Below are 23215 nucleotides of genomic sequence, written 5' to 3'. Positions count from 1 at the left end.
TTGCAGTTATTTGGTCTATGTCAACCCAGCTGCTACGTTAGTAGTAAGACTAAGGATTTTAAAAATAGTTAAAGTAAAGAGGGAGATTTAATGCTTTTTCATTGGCTTTCTTTTTTTTTTAATCAGCAAGAGCTGTTGTCTTTTTGTGATTCCTTGTGATTGTCTTTAAAGACTAGTTTTTAGGTTATTGTGGTTAAAACAGTTGCCTATTAATAATTAGAAATGTGTTAGTAAGAAATGAAGAGTTATGCCAGTGGAGGTAGTCAGGCATCATTTTTGATGGAGAGGAGCGTTACAGAGTCCCATTACTTTTTTTCAAAAATTACTATTGGGTATCTATTATATGTCACATACTATGCTAGGGATTGCCGATACCTCAGTATCTTTGCCTTAGGAAACTTTCACTTTAGGAATTGGTGGAGGGATAGGTTGGATAGGACCTTAATTCAGAAGGCCTTGAGAGTTACAGAAAATTTTTGAGTAGGAGAGTGACAGCCTCAAAGATGCACTCGAGGGAGATAAGTCCCATAGCTTTTTCTGTAGGATGTAATGCAGGTAAGAGGAGATAAAGGTAAAAATGCATAATTGGCTTCAAGCTTTGGAGATTTGGAAACTTTTGGTTGCAGTTGGAAGGAGACATTATGAAGGTGTAATCTGCATGATATGTGACAGATTAAAAGTTCTGTGGAGAGGCAATTCCCTGGTGGTCCAGTGGTTAGGACTCCAAGCCCTCACTGCCCAGGGCCCGGGTTCAATCCCTGGTCAGGGAACTGAGATCCCACATGCAACATGGTGCAGCCAAAAAATAAAAACATTAAATTAAAAAAATGAATAAAATTTGTAAAAAAAGAGAGAGAAATCAGGAGAAGCTAATTTAGATAGAGGAAGAAGAGAAGAATTTTCATTTGCACTTTAGTGTACTGCATAACTATTTTCACAGTAACTCTGCAAGTAAACTGGGGCTTAGATTATTGCTTAGAGTTGCATGATAAGCAACTGAGAGAGTCAAGATTTGGAAACAGATCTTTCTTATTTGAGTCCCCATGATTTTTCCACCATGTTAGTCTTGAGCATGAATAATATACAGTCCCACTTTAAAGGGAATAAAAGTACGTGGGTCCTCAGTATTGGCCTAAATAGTTTTATTAAAATACTTAATTTTTAGATGTATAAAAATTCCTTATGCTTATTGCTTTTATGGAAGTATAAAACAAAAGTAAATTTATAAAAACCATAAACCAAACTATAAAGACAGTAAAACCAATTAAATTTGGGACGATGGATGATGTTGTTCTGCTGAAATGAAATCTTTCGTTGCATAGTTAGTGTACTATTGTCTGCCTTGGCTAGGCATGCAGTTTTCTTTATGCTGAGCATCCCATGATAACTCAGCTCCTACACCACTTTACTGTATTTGAATGCTGCAAAGCTTTTCTCCTTAAAGCACTAGTTAGGTGGTTTGGCTTTCACTTAGAATAACTATATCATTTACCTTATAAGACCCTTCTATGCCTTTTTCTTTATTTATGAGGTGGCTATCCAGGTAATTCAGAATATACTTTAATAAATATTGGAATGAAAATATGAACTTTTCAAAATTTCTTCAAGACTCATGTCTTACAGTCTGCTGCTCCCAGTTTAGTTTGAGAAATGTAGTTACGTACCTAGTTTTTGAGTTGTTGGTGTTTGATCTTAGAAAGGAAAGCTAAAATCCAAGTATAGTTAACCAGTTAGTGCTGGCGGTACTCTCTAGGTACAAAAGTGTAGTTCTTAAGCATTCATATGTTTTTGTGTGAACACCTGACAAATTACTCATCTATAATATGGTGATAGGTCGCCATTTTATATTATTATAGGCAAGAATGAAAACAGTTGTTTACCAGGTTGTCCTCCACCTGTAACTAAGGAAAAGAACAGTGTTTCAGCACTGGTAATATTCTCTAAAAAACCATTTAAAGATGTAAAAGCATAATTTGTCATTTCTATCTTATATTATTTTTTATGTTGTATTTAAATCATTTCATTTAATGTCCTAAATCAGACCCTCCATTTATCTCTATCTTGAACTAATTACTGTAATAGCTTTCTAACTGGTTTCTCTGCCTCCAGTCCAATTAAATACTGAGATGAAGTTAATCCTCCCCAGAGTACAGCTGTGATCATGCCACTCTTCTGTTGGTTTCTGAGGCCTCTCTGGGCAAGGCCTTTGGTTAATTTCCCTCCACAAAGTTGGGAAGCAATATATACTAAATTAAATGCTGATAAAAATCACAAACAAGTTAAAAACTAAGGCTTTTAGAACTTTGTTTTATGAGCAGAAATATTGGAGGCATGGAGAATGTGATGTTCAATAGTCTTTTCTTTCCATACCTTGAAAGGTAACCCTTCACAGTCATCTGTAAACTAAAGCTCCTCAGTCCCATTGGCTTGTGAAGATCCTCTCTTTTCTTGGAGTGGTCCTCAACACAGGAATGATGAGGTTGCATGTGCTGGTACATATCTTCCATTCCTAAGGGATAAAATTAGAGTGATGATTCATGTAACTAGATGGCCAAACCCTTTCCTGCCATGCCCACAAGCTCCTTTTGAGAGTTTCTTTTAGCATAGGCCACCATGCCCTGCATGTGACCCTGATTGAAATAGATATGGATGTCTAATCATAAAGCAGTTATCATAGTCTGCTCAGTGGCCTATGAGGTGTGCTTGCTCCAGAACTCTGCACAGCTCATACTGCTTAGAGACTGGCCATTCAGACCTTTTCTTGTTAGAAGTTTGAACTTTACTCCTACTTCCAAGGGAAACTCCAAGTTGTATAGCTCCTAGTCTCTTTTAATAGGACAGATAAGACACTTTCTTCCTAATAAAAGAGCTTTAAAATATATGAAGAAGCAAAAATGCACAGAAGAGGAGACGTAGAGAAAGCCACAATCATATTTGGGAATTTTAATAGGCTTTCTCAGTAATTGATAGAAGAGGAAAAAGACTATGGAAGATCTGAACAACACTATTAGCCAGCTTGACCTAATTGACATTTATAGGGCACTACCCATACACTCAGTCTTAAATAAGTCTCTAAATTCCATCTCCACATGTGGAAATGGTAGAGTATTACATTCTCTGACGATAATAGGAACAAATTAGAAATCAATAATAAAAGGTAAAAAATCCCCATATATTTGGGAATTAAATAGCACACTTCTATACTTTCCATGTGTCAAAAATGAAATCACAAAGACTATTAGAAAACATCTGAAGTGAATGATAGTAAAAACATATTGAGGTTAGTAGTAGGGAATTTTTAACGTTAAATGTTTATTTTAGAAAAGAAAAAAAGTTTAAAATGAATGATCTAAACCAAGTGTAGCCAGTTTTTTTCTATAAAGGGCCAGATAGCAAATATTTTAGGCTTTGCAGACCATTATATATATGTAATCCCTCTCCCCCAACTGTTTACAAATGTAAAAATCATTCTTAGCTGGAGAGCAATACATAAACAGACCATGGGCTTAATTTGTTCTGTAGGCTATGATTTGTCAAATCCCGATCTGTGCTTCCATCTTAAGCTTTTAGAAAAAAAAAACAAATCTTAAGTGAAAGGAAGAAGATAAAGATAATAGTCAATTAAATAAAAAATGGACAAACCATTGGGAAAAGTCAATGAGGCCAAAATGGTTCTTGAAAAGATCAATAAAATTGAAAAATCTCCAACCAGACTGATCAGAAAAAGAAAAGAATAAGACAGAATGAGGATTGATGAGTTGCCATCTCTACAGACAATAAAATAAAAGAATAGTATGTATAACTTTATGCTAATAAATTTGGCAACTTAGAGGAATAGACAGATTCCTTAAAAGATACAAACTATCAAATATCAAAGGTCACGCAGGAAGAAAGAAATAACCTGAATAACCTATTCAAGAAATTGAATTTATAGTTAACCTCCTCACAAGAAAGCTTTATGTCTAGATGGCTTTACTGGTAAATTCTAACAAACATTTCAGGAAGAAATAGCAACAATTCCATGTAGACTTTTCATCAAAATTGAGGAGTGAAGACCTCCCAACTTATTTTATGAAACTAGCATTATTCCCAGAGAGCCACTACAAAGAAACTATAAACAAATAGCCCTTATGAGTATAGACAAAATTGCTTAACAAAATATTAGCTAATAGAATTTGGCAATATGTACAAAATGTGATTTTATGTAATTTTATATAATTTTGACTGGAGTTTATTTGACGAATGCAAAATTGGTTTAATAAAAAATCAATCAGTGTAACTCACAGGCTAAGAGAAAAGCCGTGTGATTATTTCACTTGTTGCAGAAAAAGCCATATGATTAGATATCCATGTATGATTATGACTGAAAAAAGAAACAACTACAAACTGGTACTGTAAATTAGCTTCCTCAGCCCGATAGAGGGAATTTATGAAAACCCTACAGCTAAGGGTAAGATGGGGAACAAGGTAAAGATGTCTGCTCTTACCACTTTTTTTCAAAATTAATTATTTTATTGGCTGTGTTGGGTCTTTTTTGCTGTGCGTGGACTTTCTTTTAGTTGCAGTGAGTGGGGGGGCCACTCTTCATCGTGATGTGCGCGCTCCTCGTTGCCATGGCTTCTCTTGTTGCAGAGCACGGGCTCTAGGTGCGTGGGCTTCAGTAGTTGCAGCACATGGGCTCAACAGTTGTGGCTCACGGGCTTAGTTGCTCCGCGGCCTGTGGGATCTTCCTGGAGCAGGGATCGAACCCGTGTCCCCTGCATTGGCAGGTGGATTCTTAACCACTGCGCCACCTAGGAAGCCCCTGCTCTTACCACTTTTATTCAGCATCTTACTGGAGATCCTAGCCAGTGTGGTAAGGCAAGGAAAAGAAACAAAGATATGCAGATTGGAAAGGAGGAAATACAGATGTTATTCTCAAACACCTTGGATTATCTTCCTAAAAAATCCTAAGGGCTCTGCGTTGAGATTTAGTAAGTGAATTTAGCTAGGTTGTTAGATGCACGGACAATATAAAATAATCAGTTGAATTTCTATATACCAGCAACAAACAGCTGGAAAATGGAAAAAGGAGCCATTTGCAATGCATCAAAAAACTTGAAACATTTAGGGATAAATTTACCAAAATACATACAAGACTTATACACTTGAGGTACAGAAAACATTGCTAAAATAAATAAGTAGAGAGGTGTACTGTTGGGATACAGATCTGCATGTGTCTTTGTGTTTCTGTACTTCTTACAAGTAAGGTGGTGACAGCCCTTTTAAACAATCTTTTCCAGGATGTTTGTATAGCATAAAGCCTTGGATGATAGAGGTAGTGACTCCTGGTATAGCAAAGGGCAGATTTGCTTATTGTCCATTATAATAAAGATAATATCTCCTTTTGGACAAAGGGCAGGTTTGCTTCAGGTTATAAATGATTCAGTTTCCTTAAGCTCAGGGTTCCTCAGTTGTGATGCAAACCTGCTGCCTACACAGTGTCTACCTGGGCCTCTCTGCGTGTCTACCCTATGGGACTTGGGGGCAACAGAGGAACTGATATACACGATACTTACGTTCGTTGCTGTGCTAGGAGTAGTAAGTCCCCTGTCTCTGACCTAGGACCACTATGTTGTCTGCCAGTATCCGTGAAACAGTGACAGACTACTTTGTTAGCTTGCACGGAGAGTTTAAAATCTCAACCCCCCTCCCAGTTCTTGACGGTTATAGCCATGAGAATGGAGTGCTGACAGAGACATGGCTTTTTTTTTTATATAAATTTATTTATTTTATTTATTTATGGGCTGCATTGGGTCTTTGTTGCTGCATACAGGCTTTCTCTAGTTGCTGCGAGTGGGGGCTACTCTTCATTGTGGTGCGCAGGCTCCTCAATTTTAGTGGTTTCTCTTGTTGTGGAGCATAGGCCCTAGGCGCGTGGGCTTCAGTAGTTGCAGCACATGGGCTCAGTAATTGTGGCGCATGGGCTTAGTTGCTCCATGGCATGTGGAATCTTCCCAGAGCAGGGCTCGAACCCGTTTCCCCTGCATTGGCAGGCAGATTCTTTACCACTGCGCCACCTAGGAAGTCCGAGACATGGCTTTTTGAAAGAGGAAGGATGAGGGCCTTGAGGGCTGAGCTAGGGGATATGGAAAGACTCTGATATCTGGTAGCGAATGCTCTTACCCAGGTGGTGGGTAAGGGTGGCAGGGGCAAGAGAAGTCAGAGCGCTTCAGTGTTCTACTTCTTAGTGAATACTTAGGGGCTGAGCTGAGAGGTAGCCTGAATGGTTACCTTGGTTGTTGTACTCTCAACTCCATGGCCCTAGCTGGGAGGCAGTGGGGCTGTAACTGCTGACTCAGGGAGTCCCCAAAGCTGAGAAAATGATGTCAAAAATGAGAATTTGGGTAGACCGAGAACATTAGAAGTTTGTTTAGTTGAGCTGCAAGTGTGGATGCTCGAAACTGAAAGTAAATGCACTATCAGACCACTGTCTCCCTCCATGGTGTGACTCTCTTCTTCTTACTCCTTTGCTTCAGGTGTTTTAAGGAAAAAGATGAATAGGGATTGGGCTGAGGTCTCCCTGTCCCTAAGGGGGACCGAAGGCCATATCCATCTGTCTAAATATGCTGGGAGAACTCCAAGGAGAAGAGGGAATCAAACTTTTATGGCTGTGTTGGATACTGACACCCAAGTTATCATCCTACCTTGTTCTGTGGGGGATGGAATGTTCAGAGACAACTGATGGGGCTTGGGCAAGGTTTGCAGTAGGGAAGGGAAGCTAATGTGACACTGTGGGTGGGGCCCTTTGTTGTTGTGTACTGTTATTTTGTCTTCCACTGCTGAAGCTGTGATTGGTGTGGATGTTTTAAAAGCCTCTTCCATAAATGCCCTGTTGTGTAAGTGCCAGAGGGGATTCTCCTGATCAGGAAGAGCCTCATCTAGAGAAGTGCTCATAATTTGGGGTCCCCAAACTCTAGTGATTCCTCTAAGCTACAAGTTACTGTGACTGATGATTTTGCAATATATATAAAGAACTCATCCAACTCAATAAGAAGATAAAAACCCAATATTTAAAAAAATTGGCAAAAGGCTTTAACACAGGCACTTTTTAAAAGAAGATATACATATAGATAACATTCATATGAAAAGGTGCTCAACATCTTTAGTCATCTGGGAATTGCAAATTAAAACCACGAGATATCACTTCACACCCACTAGAAAGGCTAAAGTTAAAAAGACCGACAAAACCCATTGTTGGTGAGGATGTGGAGCAGCTGGAAATCTCATACGTTGCTGGTAGGTATACAAAATGGTACAGCCGAGTTGGGAAGTAGTTTGGCAGTTTCATTCAAAGTTAAAAATAAACTTACCTTATGACCTTTCAAGTCCACTTCTAGGTATTTGTTCAAAAGAAATGAAAACATCTATCCATACAAAACTTGCAGTATTATTCATAATAGTCCCAAACTGGAAACAATCCAAATGTCCATCCACAGATGAATGAATAAATAAATTGTGGCAGATTCATCCCATGGACTGTTACTCAGCAATAAAAAGGAACTGGAAAAAAAAAATTATTTGGGATGAATTGGGAGATTGGGATTGCCATGTATACATCACTAATAAAAAAATAGCAAATTGTACACTTTGAATATATGCAGTTTGTTGTGTGTCAATTATACTCAATAAAAGTTTTTTTTTTTGTTTAAAAAGAACTGAGCTACTATTAAGTGTAAGAAAGAATAAAGATAAATCTCAAAAAACATGCTGAGGGAAAAGGCTCATACTGTGTATTCCTTTATGTCATGAGTGCATAATATATGGCTCCATTTATATGAAGTCCTAGAATGGGCAAAAAGGCAACACTAATCTAGTGAAGTGATAGAACAGACCAGAGTAGGATTTGGGAGTAGGGGATTGACTGTAAAGGAGTAGACTTATATTTTTTCTCCATTTTAAAATACCAGCAGTAAAAATTTAAGGCAATAAATTTTGTGATTAAAATTATGAACTTTGGTATCATAAAACATATCCTGAGTTTGAGTTCTGGCTTTATCACTTACTAGCTGTGTGACCTTGCACAAATAGTTTAACCTTTCTTAGTTTCCTCATCTGTAAAATGGGGGCAATAATGATACCATCTTGGAGTTGTCAGGATAGATTGTCATGCCATCACTGGTAGATAGTAAGTGCTCAATAATGATGATTAATTTTGGCAGTATTAGTATTTGTCAGTGCTAATAATTATAACTTGCTACTCATGTCTGTTACTCTTAATCTTGGAATGGGTACTGCATTTTTATATTTTTAAAAAAAAAGAAAAGAAGGAATTACTGATTAGGTTCTTACGGATCTTTGATGTTCTCTGGGCAGATAACTTATTTAGTCAGTCATAAATATGATGAACTGTCTTTAATATGTGGAGATGATGGTCTGACTCCCTTATTGGAAGTTCTGCATGACCTTTGGCTGAAAGCATCACAGTTCTGATTTGTTCATAATCTGCTTTATTATTATTACCATTTCTTTTTTCTCTGCGGGGACTGGCTATATACCTTTTAAATGGTTCCCTTTTTGACATTTTGAATGGCTGAAGAGGATTTGAGAATCTTCTTTCCAAATAAAGATTTCTTTAGTATGAAGTTAGTTGATCACACTTGGGCCAAATAAGCCATTTGACCTATAGTTGCTGAGATGGATTTAGAACTCTAGAAACTCTTTAATGTTAATTTGAGTACTTAATGGATTTTTATAAGTGGTATAGTAACCTCATTTTAGGACCTCTCTCACTGGAGATTTGATATTTTATAATATCTGTTTATATTTAAATCTTTATTTCCTTGTGCTAATCAGCAGTTTTCAAATCTGTCAATAGGGAAAAAACCCCACATAACTGGGAAGAAATAAGATGATCAGACATGTCAAAGATTAAAAGGTTTTATTTATGTGCAGGAATTGGAAATGAGTTTCCTGTAATTATGTGACTTAGTGTTGCCTGAATGCAGTAAACTTTTGCATTGAGACATGGCAAATGAGAATGTTTGCTTCTAGTTTTGTGTCCCATATGACTTACATTTCAGATTCTTGGAGGCTGAGGATTTGTTAAAATGGTTTAACCCAAATATGCATCAGGAATGTCCTTCATTCACTTATACATCAATAAAAATTTTTGTTTTGTCATTCACATTTTTCTTGAATACTTTTTTTCTCTTAATTCTGTTTTGAAGCCTAGTAATTTATTTATTTTTCAAATTTTATTGCAGTGCCTGATCAGCTTTCTAGCAGGAGAACGATCATGGAGGTGGTGCCAGCTGAGGTGAATAGTTTGCTTCCAGAGGAGATAATGGACACTGGTATAACTTTAGTGGATGATGATAGTATTGAGGCTGTTATTGTTTCATCCCCAATTCCCATGGAGACAGAACTGGAAGAGATTGTCAACATAAATTCTACTGGTGACTCTACAGCCACGCCCATTTCCACGGAACCAATCACAGTGTACAGTAACCACACTAACCAAGTTGCAGTGAATACCACAATTACTAAAGCAGATTCTAATACCACAGTGAAACCAGCTTTTCCAAGTGGCCTTCAAAAACTTGGTGCTCAGACTCCTGTGACTATATCAGCCAATCAGATTATTTTAAACAAAGTATCACAGACATCTGATCTTAAACTTGGCAATCAGACCCTTAAACCAGATGGACAGAAGTTAATTTTAACAACTTTGGGCAAGTCTGGTTCACCAATTGTTTTAGCACTACCCCATAGCCAACCCCAGGCTCAGAAAGTTACAACTCAGGCCCAGTCAGGAGATGCTAAGTTACCACCGCAGCAAATTAAAGTAGTTACCATTGGAGGGAGGCCAGAGGTGAAACCTGTCATTGGTGTCTCAGCATTGACCCCAGGAAGTCAACTGATTAATACTACAACTCAGCCCTCTGTGTTACAGACCCAACAGTTAAAAACAGTACAGGTAAAAGAAAAAAAAAAGAGGGGGCTTATTAATTAAAAATGCATGTTAAATATTAAATTGATTCATAGTTGTGTGTGTAGGGTGATTAAAATGCATAGTTGTTACTGAATACTTTTGAATGTTGCTTTTAGTAATTGTGTGGGTTTTTTGTAAAGTTTGATATGTCTAATGCTTTTGAAGATTTCTGCCAGAGAACTTAGAACTTAATTTTGGTTAAATTCCAATTTAGTGTATTTATAGTTTTTTACTCATTTTAAAACAATTTTATTCTCAGTGGTAGTTTGAGTACAAGGATGTTCTGCTGGTATAAAGATGCCAGAGTTGGTGTTGAGCTGTCACAGAAATCATTCAGATATGATATTTTCAGCTAACAGATGGCCAAAGTCTAGGAAAACTTGCTGCTGTGAGAAACCCTTCGAGCCAGCAGTAGTGCATACCAGCCAGTGTGTGCCTCTTCTTTGGAATTTACTGTGCGTTGCATCACTTGTGTTTGCAATGTAGAAAGGCAGTGCCATGTGATGGAAGGTTTAGAATTGGACCAACTGGATTTGAGTCGCTTCTCTGCTACCCTCCCAGCTGCGGAACTTTGGCTAGGCTACTTATTTTTTCTGAGTTTTTGACTTTAGCTGTAAGATGGCTGTTTGATGATGATGATGATGATGAAACACATAAGAAAAGTATTGTATGGTTCTCAAAACATTGAGGATCCTTCAAAATGGTACCCATTGTTAGTATGAACAGGACCTTGGATAGAAGGTTCCCAGAATATACATTAAGTGGTTCCCCATTTTTCATGCCCAGATAGGCCTTTTTAGGTCACCACTACTCTTAGAAATGCAATGATCCACTAAAGACCAGGGAACACAAATGCATTTCCTGTTTGACAGAGCTGGCCTTTAGAAAAAAGAAGGCATGAGTTAGAGAACTCATAGGTGTGTAAGGAAGTAGGAAGGTTTGGGGAACCATCCAGTCTCAGCTGATATTGGAAATAATGTTTTGGTTATTATGTTGGCAAAATAGTTAGAAACTTATTTTTCATGGGCTTTTTATTTAAGAACTTTATAAGATTTTTCAAACTTTATAGTTTGCCCGTGTCCCTTTTGCCACAATTAAACATTTAGTGCTCTTTCCTTTCTTGTTAATTATCATCTGTCACTATTCTCTGACTTCCTTTTACTTCTTTTGATAAGTGAGGATCTCTTGAATGAGATATCCTATCACCATCAAGCACCTTGTCCTCAGCTTGTTTTTTTAATCAGTTTTAAAACTTGTTTTTATTGGTTTACCACAGTTTATCTGGCTTTGGGGATGTAGATCATAACCATGTTCACGAGATACTGATAATGTAAATCAGAATGTTTTTTTTTTCTTTTTTTCATTTACAAGAGCAATGTATACATACTGTTTGTAAGACCAGTTTACTTGTATCCACTAGTTTTCTACTATAATCCCCTGAGTACCATCAATAAAAACAAAAACTGGGGTCTAATTCTTATAACTTCTGTTATTGTCGTTACTTTTATAAAATCTGGTTCTATTTATTTAAAAAGAACTATTTAAAAACAAAAACGAAGGAAACCCCATTTAGAATATTGTTCTACTTGTCCAGTTATTTTTAGGCAACTCAAATCTTTTCAACTCAAGAGTGGCCTGTAAAGCTCTGAAGCACAGAAAAAGCAAACAAAAAGCTACACATCTGTCTATCCATTTTAGGCACCAGAATACTTGGTCTAGTTTTACGTGGTATGTATGATCCTCTGATTTTGTTCCCAGACGGTCCTCAGCATTATCTGAAGTTGAATCAGTGTATTGAAACTATTAGGGTGTGGACAACCAAAAAGGGTGGAAGCAGGAGACCCTTCTTGAAAAATGAAGGGAAGAGGTGACATTTGAGGTCAGAGGCAGTAACAAAGAGGGATAGGTATACTTAATTACAGATATATAAACACTTTCCGATGTTTTTTGTGCATAGTATCTAAGAATAATAAATAATTAGTGGTCTGGAACAACATAACTCCTTATTAGTTCCTGAATCTATATAACACAGTGCCCCAAATTACCTGCATGTATTATTTGATCACATATTTGGCAGTCTTATTTGTAAATTTCCTTTCTTGATTCATTTTTGTCTTAATCTGTTAATTAGATACATTTGTTTAAAAATGATCCTTTATGCTGTTTTATTTAATAAAGTAAATTTGTTCTAGGGTAGTTTAGAATTCATAATGCAAAAAGCATGGTTCCTTGACAGAACTGGAAATCCTTATTTTCAGCAATGCTCCACTAAAGAAATGAAACCAAGGGCAAGTTGAGATTGTTGATGTGAATAATTAATGTGCTTTTGGTCATATTGTTTACATTTTTTTTCCTGGTTGGTAAGTATTCATATACTCGTATGATTGTGAAAATCAGTTAAAAATGAGGAAATACTTTAAGTTCCCAAACTCTATAGCTAAGATTATTTATTGCAAGACACAGATTTCCAAGAATTTTAATATCTCTACCTCTTGAGATTCTTTAATGCTAAGTCAATAGATAACATATTCTAACTTATTTTAGAGTTTTAAGCCTGTAAATACACTTGGGAAATATTTTCCCTGCATGTCTCCCAAATTGCATCAGTTTTTAAAAGTACAATTATGGATTTATTTGGGTATATCAGAGTTTTGCAAGCTAGATGTTTTTTAATATAGTAGGAGATCTCTTTGGTTTGTTTTTTAAAAAGGTGATTTGTATTTCCTTTACATTTTGTTTTGTCAGTAATATGTTCTGAGTGTAAGAAAGTAATGTATTCTAAGTGTAAGAAATTATGTTATTAAGTTTATAGTGTGAACACAAAGGTGATATTTACCTAGTTCTATAATCAATTATAGGTTCTGGTATATTTTGTTATTTAAGTTGGTTATATTTATTCATTTTGAGTTATTATTTCCAATAATACTATTTTCTGGGCCTCAATTTTCAATCTGCCAAAGATAAAATTAGTGTTTAATGTCCTTCTTGCTCTGAAAGTCTGTGATTTTTATCATTGCTAAATTTCTGCTTCTGACTTTTAGAAAAAGCTGTGTCTTTGCATACATTGATAATTTCAATATAAGAACATTGGTAACTCTACCTTCCTTGATTTGTGGAGCATTTTAGTTTAGGGTAGCAGCGTACCATGTGTAATGTAAAATCAGAGATGAGTAAAATATAGACCCACTCTTCAAACAATTTATAGTCTAGTAAACCATATTTTAGTAAGTAATATTTCAGAGGCTTCACCTTTAGAATAGTCTTTGTTTTGCCAAACATGTCTCTTTGTACCCTAGGCTGTTAATTTGTGTAGGTCCTCATTTATCAGCCCCTGATAAATAGATCTAAAGTTGAAGACATAATCATAAGGCTATATCTTTAATGTGTATTTAATATTTCGCTTCCAGGGGCCAATGAAATTATATTTACAGATGGCTTTATCATTTGCACTATGCTTTCTTTTTTTGTTTTGTTTTTTTTCTTCAGAGCTTTATTGGAGTATAATTACTTTACAATGTTGTGCCAGTTTCTGCTGTACAACAAAGTGAATCAGCTGTATTTATACATATATTCCCATATCCCCTCCCTCTTGAGCCTCCCTCCCACCCTCCCTATCCTACCCCTCTAGGTTGCACTGGGTTTTCTTAATGTACTGTACTCCATCTTTTTATTATTGAATAATTTGTTATTTGGAAAAGAATATTGCTGTACCATATTTGTGTTTCATTATTATTAAACATTTATTTTAAACATTATTGAACACTAAATATTATTTAAAAAAATTAATTTGGTTTTCACTATATGCATATGTCCCAGAGACTAAGGATTTGCAATAAAATCCAAAGGTATTATTATATAATGGCTTAAGGATGTGATCATATTAGTATTTTGATGAATGGCTGCATTTTAAATGTTTTTAACATTAATACTTAGGTATGTTTTGTTAAATGAGCTGGTTTTACATTTACTTTTGTATATCAGTCTTGTCTAATTTTGATTGAATAGGTGTTTTATAGAAACAATTGTCTTTATAGTTATTTATATATTTCAGATTGCTAAGAAGCCGCGAACACCAACCTCTGGTCCAGTAATCACGAAGCTGATCTTTGCAAAACCAATTAATAGTAAAGCAGTTACAGGACAGACAACTCAAGTATCACCACCAGTCATTGCAGGTTATACTTCTTTATAGTTTGTTAAGCTAAATATTTACCTTCTTTTAGGCTAAAAAGGCTATACTATCATCTTGAAATGTTTTAGTGCTTATTACAATAAATCAGACTGGTTCATAAGAAATGTTATACTTACTGAATGTGTGCTTCAAGCAAAATGCCTTATCTCAAAATCAGTCCATTGCTTTAGTCTCCTTAGTTTTTGGTATAACTCTGATAATACTAGCTAAGATTTACATAGTGTTTGCTGTGGGCCCCACACTATTCTTAGCTCTTTACATATAATGAAATATGTAATCCTCTGGCAATCCTATGGGGTAGGCACCAGTAACATCCCCATTTTGCCAGTGTGGAAACAGAGGCACTCAGCTAGTAAATGGCCAAGTAGGGATTTGAATCCAGGCAGTTTGTCTCTTGAGCATGTGCTAAGTCTAATGGATTTAAAGTAATATGTGCAAAAGTATAGTATTTCATGGTTTCTGTTTGAATTTTTGGTTTCAGTATTTTAATATTCTCTGCAGTTCTCTATGAAACAGAAAATTGTTGCAATAATAATTACTTAAGTGAGAACAGAATTTTAGTTATATTACTTTTACCAGCAAATTCCTTAGTGTGGCCAAATTCTCTTTTATTACATACTTTAGAATTTGTCATCACCGGCAATACCTCAGAAATCTTGACTTTCAGTATTTCATTCTCTTTTTTATTCTAGTTCATCTGCCCTTTGTACTTCCAATCTAGCAATTCTTTCACTCTGAAATCTCTAATCCATTAACTCTTCCACTTTCTCGTTAATAATCAGCCCTTTCCTGTCCTCGAATTCTTCCTTACTCAGTATGGAGTTCATGACCCATCATTATTGCTCCCTGAAAACACCATTCATTCTCTTTTCATTTCTCTTTCTATAATGGCTTGGGTAAGCCCAGCTCTCTTATTTCTTCTTGCCTGGCAAGCATCTCAGTACTTCTAGTGAAAAATCACATAGCCGTGGTGACTGGTCTTTAATTCAGAGCTGTACTAACATTACTCTTTTCACCATTTAGGAGCTCATTTTTAATTTTCATTGTTCTAAGAGCTTGTGGAAGCACCTCTGGGTGGTAGACTTTGACTGGAGACTTTCAAATGCTAATTACGCATTTATAGAATGTGTATTCTTGATGAGGGTACTTCAGATGTTAACTAACCATCCCTGGGATATGTATTAAAACCACATCTTACTGTCTTTGATAAATTTACAGACAGTATGACAGTAGACAGCTCTGAAGTCAGTGGTAATGAATTATCATTTTCCTGAGGCTTTGAATTATATGTAGGGAGGCTTCTCTTTTTAGCAAGTGAGAGAGGGCATGGGGAGATGGTGGTTTGAGGGCAGTGTTAGGTGAGTGAATGTTCTCTTTTTCTTTTGGCCTTTAATAGAGATTTGGGCTGGTATAGAATGCTCGGGCCTTGAGGGCCGTCATGGGAGATCGGTATGGCCCCAGAGGAAAATTTGGAAAGGGTTTGGATTTAGAACTGCTTCAGAAAGTGGCCTTTAGTTGGCTGAAAGTGAGTAAGGCTTGCATATATTGATGCTAAAGGGGCCACCAGACCCTAAAGAGGTTAGGTGGGTGGAGGTGGTTAACTAGGAGCAATGTCTCAGTACAGCGTTCTTCACTGTTTTGAGTTTGAGAGAGTCCCTTAAAACTTTTAATTATGCGGGGGCGAGGGGGAATTGTATGCTGAATAATTGTGGTTTTGCAGATGTGTCTGAGTGAATATTTGGTAATGTCAAGATTTCACCTCTGTTACGTTTGACTACAGTGGATGTCATTGCTGGGTCTTTAGGTCATTTACAATGTGTTGCACACTAATCATAACTTCACCTTTTAATTACAGACAGACTTATTAGCCCTCCCAAAATGCATAGAGATAGACTTCTATTAAATTTCACTAGAGTTGTTGGTATTCAGTTCAGTTTGAAGGGATAATATCTACTCTTAACTAGTAGTTTATAGCTTTTTAAATTCATATAAGCCAAATTTTAAACCACCAAAGTAGCTCTCCTGTTGAATTGTCTTATCACAGGGAGGTTCCGTTATCTTTATATTGTAGCGAATGATCTTTCAAATTACATGTAGACTGCTTTTTAATGGCTTTTGGGCTTCTCATGGAAGATGGATATCTTTTTCTGTCCTTCAGTCAAGATGTTTAGTGTTTGTATAAAATTGATTTTTCTTTTTTTTTTAAGGTTTAACTATTATTTTTAAAATTTTATTTATTTATTTTTATTTATTGGCTGCACTGGGTCTTCATTGCTGTGCACGGGCTTTCTGTAGTTGTGGAGAGCGGGGGCTACTCTTCATTGCAGTGTGCGGGCTTCTCATTGTAGTGGCTTCTCTTGTTGCGAGCATGGGCTCTAGGCACACAGGGTTCAGTAGTTGCGGTGTTTGGGCTCAGTAGTTGTGGTGCACGAGCTTAGTTGCTCCACAGCATATAGGATCTTCCCGGACCAGGGCTCGAACCCATGTCCCCTGCATTAGCAGGTGGATTCTTAACCACTGTGCCACCAGGGAAGCCCAAAATTGATTTTTCTAAAATGCAAATCTGATCTTGTCACACCCTGGTTTAAAAATTTCTTGGCCATATCCATTTCTCGTCCATTTCTTGGCCTTAATCCGTCAGGAATAAGTTAAAATGCCAGAGCTTTCTTAGCATTAAAGTCATTTATTATATAACACATACCTTTTTCATTTTCACCCCCTATTAGCTGCAGGCCTAGTGATGTAACTTATTTCAAGAGATCACCAAAAAAGAAGCACGTTCTCTCAGAACTTAGGCTCTTGGCACTGTTGCTTTTACCTGGAATGCCTTTACCTGAAATTGCTTTCCTCGTGGCTATCTCATCCATTTTATCTTTGGATTATCTCCACCTGTCTTGGAAGTTTTTGATCCCTAGGTTTAGTTAGGTTCTCTTTTTCTGACCATCTATATATTTCCATAAAACTTGGTAATACCTACCAAATACTTAGCTTTAATTAGACTTCTGTTAAATTTCACACCAGCTTTTAACGTCTCTGTTAGTTATGGTATATTGTAATACTTGGTCTTCTTGTCTGTCTGTCTCCCTTACTACACTTAAGATTTTTCTTAATAGTAATTTCAGATTTTGTTTGCCAGCTAGTTTTTAAAAGTTATTTTTGAAAAGTAGTGATAAATACACATAACATAAAGTTGAGCATTTTAACCATTCGTGGCATTAAGTTCTTTCACGTTGTTGTGCAACCATAACCACTGTCTGTCTCTAGGACTTTTTTCACATTGCAAAACTAAATCTCTATACCCATTAAACAATAACCTCCCGATTCCTTTCTTCCTCCAGCCCCTAGTAGAGACTGTCTCTATCCATTTGACTTTTCTGTGTATTTCATATAAGTGGAGTCATACAGTATTTGTCCTTTTATGACTGGCTTTTTATGACTCTCCGATTCCTAGCACAGTTTCTAGCACATAGATGTGTTCCAGTGAATGTGTATTGTTGTGTATCATGGAGACAGTGTGGTGTATGGGAGGAGATATTAGGAGACTTGGGTTTTAGTCATGGATCTTCTGTTGATTTTCTCTGTGATCTTGGGTAAATATATTTTCTGTTCATCTTCTTTCTGTAAAATGTTGATACCAGCCACTTCACATGATTTTTGAGATGGTTAAATGAGGTACAGAGATCCTCATTATCAAAGCTCTCAAGCTACAAGGTTGCTATAGCAGAACAACCTTCATCAATGTGAAAAGATTCACTAATGAGTTAATCTCTTGTAGAATTAGTCCTGGTTCAAATAAGCTAGCTCCCTGTCCCCAGCCTGTCCCATCTGTAACTTTTTAGATTATGTCTCTTTCGATTCTTGAAGAATACCTGACAGTAGAATATAAAATGCTTTGCAAATTGATTTCAAGGTAAAATTGTGTAACGTATACTTTCTTGAATCTGTCTGCAGAGCCAGGGATAAACAGGGATTTGGAGATTAATCAGGAGAAATGCTATCTGGATGAAAAACAAGTGACCCTTCAAAAAAAGAATAATTTGAATTTTAAAGGATATAGAGGGTTCTTGGGAAAATTGATGAAATCCTGAACTATTTTGGCAGAAATAATCTTCTGTATCATCATGTTGCATCCCTCAAATAGAATCTGTCACTGTACTGTCATTACTAATTTTCAGAAGAAGCCTATCTCCCTCAAATTCAGCAGTTCATTCTAAGAGATAGTATAGCTGTAATTATAAACTGAATTTTTGTTAAATATAAGCAAAAAAAGTTTTAGTTTTAGGGGTTTTTGTTGTTATTTACAATGAAACTTTTGTCTTTGGTTTAAATGTAATTTACTTTTAGTGGCCTTTCTGTGGTATCAGTTATCCTCAGGAATTGAGGATTTTTTATGTGTATGTTTTCTGAAATGTATGTAATGCTTAATAAATAAGAAATTGTAGTAATAACCATAAATGATGAACATTTTATGAAAATGTGTCCTTATTGGTAGTTTCTTTTCTTAAAATAATGATTGCTGGTGCTTCAGGCTTCTCCCACAGATATCAGTTTTGGAAACCAGAACAGACAAACATGTTACTTCAGGCTGGCTCCACATTTGAGGGTGGCCTTCTAAAAATATTTGATGTAGATTCGTTTAGTTTATATACAGTAGAATTGACTTATTTTGTTATGATGTAATTCAGCCTAAAAAACCCTAGCAAAACTCTCAACTGAAATTCATTAAGGACTATGTCAATAATATAAAATGTAATTGTACACTAAAAGAAATTGAAAAAATATATTTAAAATATTTTTAAACTTTGTGTGTCAGATAAAACTTGATTCATCTTAAAAAAAAAATGTATACTGTTGCATTGTTATTAGAAAAAAATAGCCCTGGAACTCTTTCATGCTAGTTCCCTATTTTTGTTTGAAGAGTAAGTGCCTTCTTTTTTTTCCTCTTTTTCCCTTTTTCTCTTCCTCTCTCCCTCTCTCTTTCATCTCTAACTATATCTGTAAGTTAAATCTAAGCATCTAAAGGGATTTTAGAGATAATTTAGTTATCTACCCTCTCTGTTTCTTGAGTGCTTGGAGTTCCTCTTCAGCCAGTGGATTTGATTACCCAGCATCTGTTTCCAACACCTTCAGTGAGTAGAAAGTCACTCATATTGAAACAGTCATTTCAATTGGAAATTTTTGTTAGAAGTTCTTTCTTACTACTGAACTGAACATTTTCTCTTTCTGTATATTAGTGCTGTGCATCTGATTGATACAGATTGGTTCTAATCCTTCAACTTGACAGCCTAGATCAATCAGGATAATCTTGGTTTTCTGCCATAATAAACAGTCTTTAAATCTCAGAAGTTTAAAAAAAATACAAATTTTATTTTGTATTCATACTTTATGGTCATCTACATGTCTTTTGTGGGTTAAAAAGGGTGCTCTCATCATGGTCACTCAGGGACCTGGGCTGATTGTGATAGAGGAAAAGAGAGCTTTGGAAGGTCTTGCATAGGCAGTCAATGTTCTGACCCAGAAATGACACATCACTTCTACTCATACTTTGTTGGTCAGACCTAGTCATATGGCCCTAATCTAACCACATGGAGCAAGGAGGGGTAGGAAGGGCAGTCCTACCATGTGCCCAAATGGCGTGGGGGGGGGGGGGGAGCGGGGCGGCTGGGAGGCGTGGGGGGCGCGCCAGAGTGGTAAATGGCAGTATCATGCAGTCTCTCAGGAATTTGGAGCTGTGTCATGTCTTTGTATTCCTCTTGCCTAGGATAAAAATTCCTAATATTTCAACTCCTTCTGATGTGATTTCCAGTTCCATAAGCCATCCAAACACACCATAGTTTTTCTGTGTTGTTCCTGAAGGATATTTCCAGAAGGGAACACAGCATTCTTGTTGAAATCTGGCCAGGACAGCTAGAATAATTTTTCCCCCTTTTGGCAGACTAAAATCAGACAATGTTAAACCAGTGTTCAAGTTAGCCCAGTGCCTATTTTATAGATGTGGTCTTAAATTGCATCCTGAATGGTTTAAGTTCAAACAGGAAGAAGCTGAGGTATAGTAGAAAACAGAGACTGAAGTTTTAAGACTTGGATTCAAGTCCTGACTTTGAGGAGCTGTGTTACACAGGACATGTTGCTTAGTTGTCCTCAGCCTATTTTCTGATAGATATAACTTAACAGTATTGATAAAGGAATTCCCCGGCAGTCCAGTGGTTAGGACTCAGCACTTTCACTGTGGAGGGCACGGGTTCAGTCCCTGGTTAGAGTACTAAGATCCCTCCAGCTGTGTGGGTGAAACAAACAAAACAGTATTGGTGAGAATGTGAGCAGAAGTGTTTTTGTGGACTTTCATAAGGTGGTATTAAGATACTAAGTGTTACTAAGAAGCATTGTTTTGTTTCCTTCTGTCTAGGTTCATTAGATCTACTTAAGTGTTTCAGTTCATACCTGGCTACATATGAAATATTGAACATGTATACTACAGTCCTTGTGGGTGTAAATCATCATCACATACATTTTTACACCAACTGATGTGCTGCCTCTCATTTGCAGGTAGGGTTCTTTCACAGTCTACTCCTGGGACTCCGTCAAAGACCATAACAATATCTGAAAGTGGTGTTATTGGATCAACTTTAAATTCTACAACACAGACACCAAATAAAATAGCCATCTCACCTTTGAAATCGCCAAATAAGGTAAAAAAAAAAAATTAGCCACAAATGCCAAGTATTGTGGTTAATGACTTTATTTTCTTACTAGTCACTTCAGATACTTCAGTTTTAATAGATTCCCAAACAGTTAATAGGTATTTGGTGAATACTGGATTAATTTAGTAATCAAGGATGTATGACAGATAAAAAACATACTCTAAATGCATAGTAACACAGTAATCATTTTGCATGCTGAGATTATTTCCGTGGCCCATGTGAATGTGGGTACAACATAAATGTTTTGAATGAGGTATGTTATTATGTAGGTATTTGGTTCCTCTTCAGTTAATATTTGTGCAATATTATTGTCTTTGGGTCAGTCACATATATAGTGACTCTAAATATAAAATGTTAAATGTAACTTTCTAAAAAAAATATTCTGGTGTCTTCTGCTTAAGCTATCCTTGATTTTATGGAGAGCTGAGCTTTTGCTGGGTAACAGAGTACCCAGAATACTAGAAATTGCCATCAAATGCTGGTAACCATATTATGGGGGTTTTTAGACTCAACAGAATTCATTCAAAGCATTTGAAAGCTCGTCATAATTTGTTTTCATTTTAAGGGAGCAGAGTACCTATCATTTTAAGTCACGTAAGTCATCTTAGCTCACTTTCCTAAAACATACAGATGTCATTATACCAGCATAATATTTTGAAAAAAGTATGTTTTAAAGGACATCTTCAGGTGGGAAGCCAAGCATCACTATTCTGTAAGGTGCCACCCTTGCGATTCTGGAAATACATTGCCCTTTGTACCTGCCTTTTTCTTTAATTTGTTACTATTCATGAATAGAACAAACATTAAACATTTACCTTACATTTTTAAAAAGTCTAACTGTTGGTTTCTGTTCTAATGAGACTTGACTATACTGTATGTTTGTTACAGTTTATTAAAATGGGATTCTACCTGCATAATAATACAGATTATTATTTACTTACATGGAATGAACTCAACAGATATTTGAGTGCTCACTGTGTGCTCTGCATAGTGCTAGGCACTGGGGATAAAAGCATGACTAAGATAGGTTTTAATTTTCAGTTAGTTCAATAGGGAAGTTAGACTCAAACATTAAGAATTGCCCTACAGAATTATAATGGTCTCAGGTGGATTGATGAGCCCTGCTGTGTGTGTCAGGGGAGATTTATACAAAGGATGCTATTCTTGAAAGGTCTTAACGTTAAAGGTAGTTTGGGCCTTAGCTGTGGGTGAGCATAGGAGCTTTCCGAATTAATACTTTACACAAAAATGTAACAGTGTGGCCTCGTGTGAAAGTGTAGTGCAGGGAGCTGCATTGCTTTGGTAGTGTGAGAGCCGGAGGTGCTAAAGTTAGACGGAAGGTTTCGTTACCCTCAGGGGGAGTTTGGATTTTATTGTTCTTTCTGTGACTTCCAGTTGCTTTTAGGACAGTGGTTCTCAGCCTTGTCTACACATTGGAATCACCTGGGGGCCTTTAATAAATACCAATGCCTGATTCTTATTCCCAAAGACTGTTTTAATTGGCCTGGAGTTTGGCCTGGTATCAGGATTTTTTAATGCTAAGTGATTCTAATGGGTAGCCTAGGTTAAAAACAACTGCTCTAGGATAATATGAGATTTGCATTTTAAAAAAGATGACTCTGTAGCATAATGAAAGATAGTTTGGAGGAAGGTAAGCCTGGATTCTAGAAGAGACCAGTTAGGTTATTTATCCTCAACCTTGGCTGCACTTTGGAAGTACCTGGGGACCTCTTGAAAAAAAAAACTCATGGCTGGCCTCTACCTGACCCCATTTAAATCAGTCTCTAGGCTGAGGCCTAGATGTTTCTTTGTTTGATTTATTTAAGTGGGAAAAATTTTTTTAATTTGTTTATTTATTTATTTATTGGCTGCATTGGGTCTTCGTTGCTGCGCACGAGCTTTCTCTAGTTGCAGGCTTTCTCTAGTGGTGGCAAGCAGGGGCTACTCTTCGTTGTGGGGCACAGGCTTCTCATTGCAGTGGCTTCTCTTGTTGTGGAGCATGGGCTCTAGGCGCACAGGCTTCAGTAGTTGTGGTGCTCGGGCTTAATTGCTTAATTAAGATGTTATAATTAATATTTAAAAATTTTAAAGTTGTAGGCCAGGGTAGAGAATCACTAAGTTAGATTATTACAGTACTTCACATTTGAGCTAGACTAGTAGCTAAGGGGCTATGAAGAAGAGATGTGTTAGAAGAGGCTTAAGACATAATGACTGGATGTCAGGAAGTTAGGGATGGGTAAACCTAAGGGATGACTCCTAGATTCCTAACCTGAAGAACAGAGTACATGGTGGCACTGTGGACTGGGATGCGGGCTATATCTGGTGGCATACAAGTAAGAACTAGCTTTA

General features: G+C 36.6%; 1 protein-coding gene across 9 annotated transcripts in view; it reads left to right on the top strand.

The window, feature by feature from the left end:
• The window catches only part of LIN54 (lin-54 DREAM MuvB core complex component), a 68450-nt gene that overhangs the window by 3842 nt on the left and 41393 nt on the right, over positions 1 to 23215 (top strand). For 4 of the 9 annotated variants that reach the window (XM_057727307.1, XM_057727306.1, XM_057727309.1 and 1 more), the window contains exons 2-4: positions 9246 to 9298; positions 14025 to 14148; positions 20712 to 20854. In XM_057727307.1, coding sequence (XP_057583290.1) covers positions 9278 to 9298; positions 14025 to 14148; positions 20712 to 20854 — 288 coding nt within the window. In that variant the 5' untranslated portion in view covers positions 9246 to 9277. Of the gene's footprint in view, positions 1 to 9245; positions 9959 to 14024; positions 14149 to 20711; positions 20855 to 23215 lie in introns of all 9 variants that reach the window. The other 5 variants (XM_057727302.1, XM_057727301.1, XM_057727304.1 and 2 more) reach the window with 2 other exon arrangements.

The sequence above is a fragment of the Hippopotamus amphibius genome, chromosome 3 (assembly GCF_030028045.1).
Source record: "Hippopotamus amphibius kiboko isolate mHipAmp2 chromosome 3, mHipAmp2.hap2, whole genome shotgun sequence".
In the NCBI taxonomy this organism is placed as follows: domain Eukaryota; kingdom Metazoa; phylum Chordata; class Mammalia; order Artiodactyla; family Hippopotamidae; genus Hippopotamus; species Hippopotamus amphibius.
The sequence above is the reverse complement of the archived record's forward strand: the minus strand, read 5'-3'. Positions and strand labels throughout refer to the sequence as shown.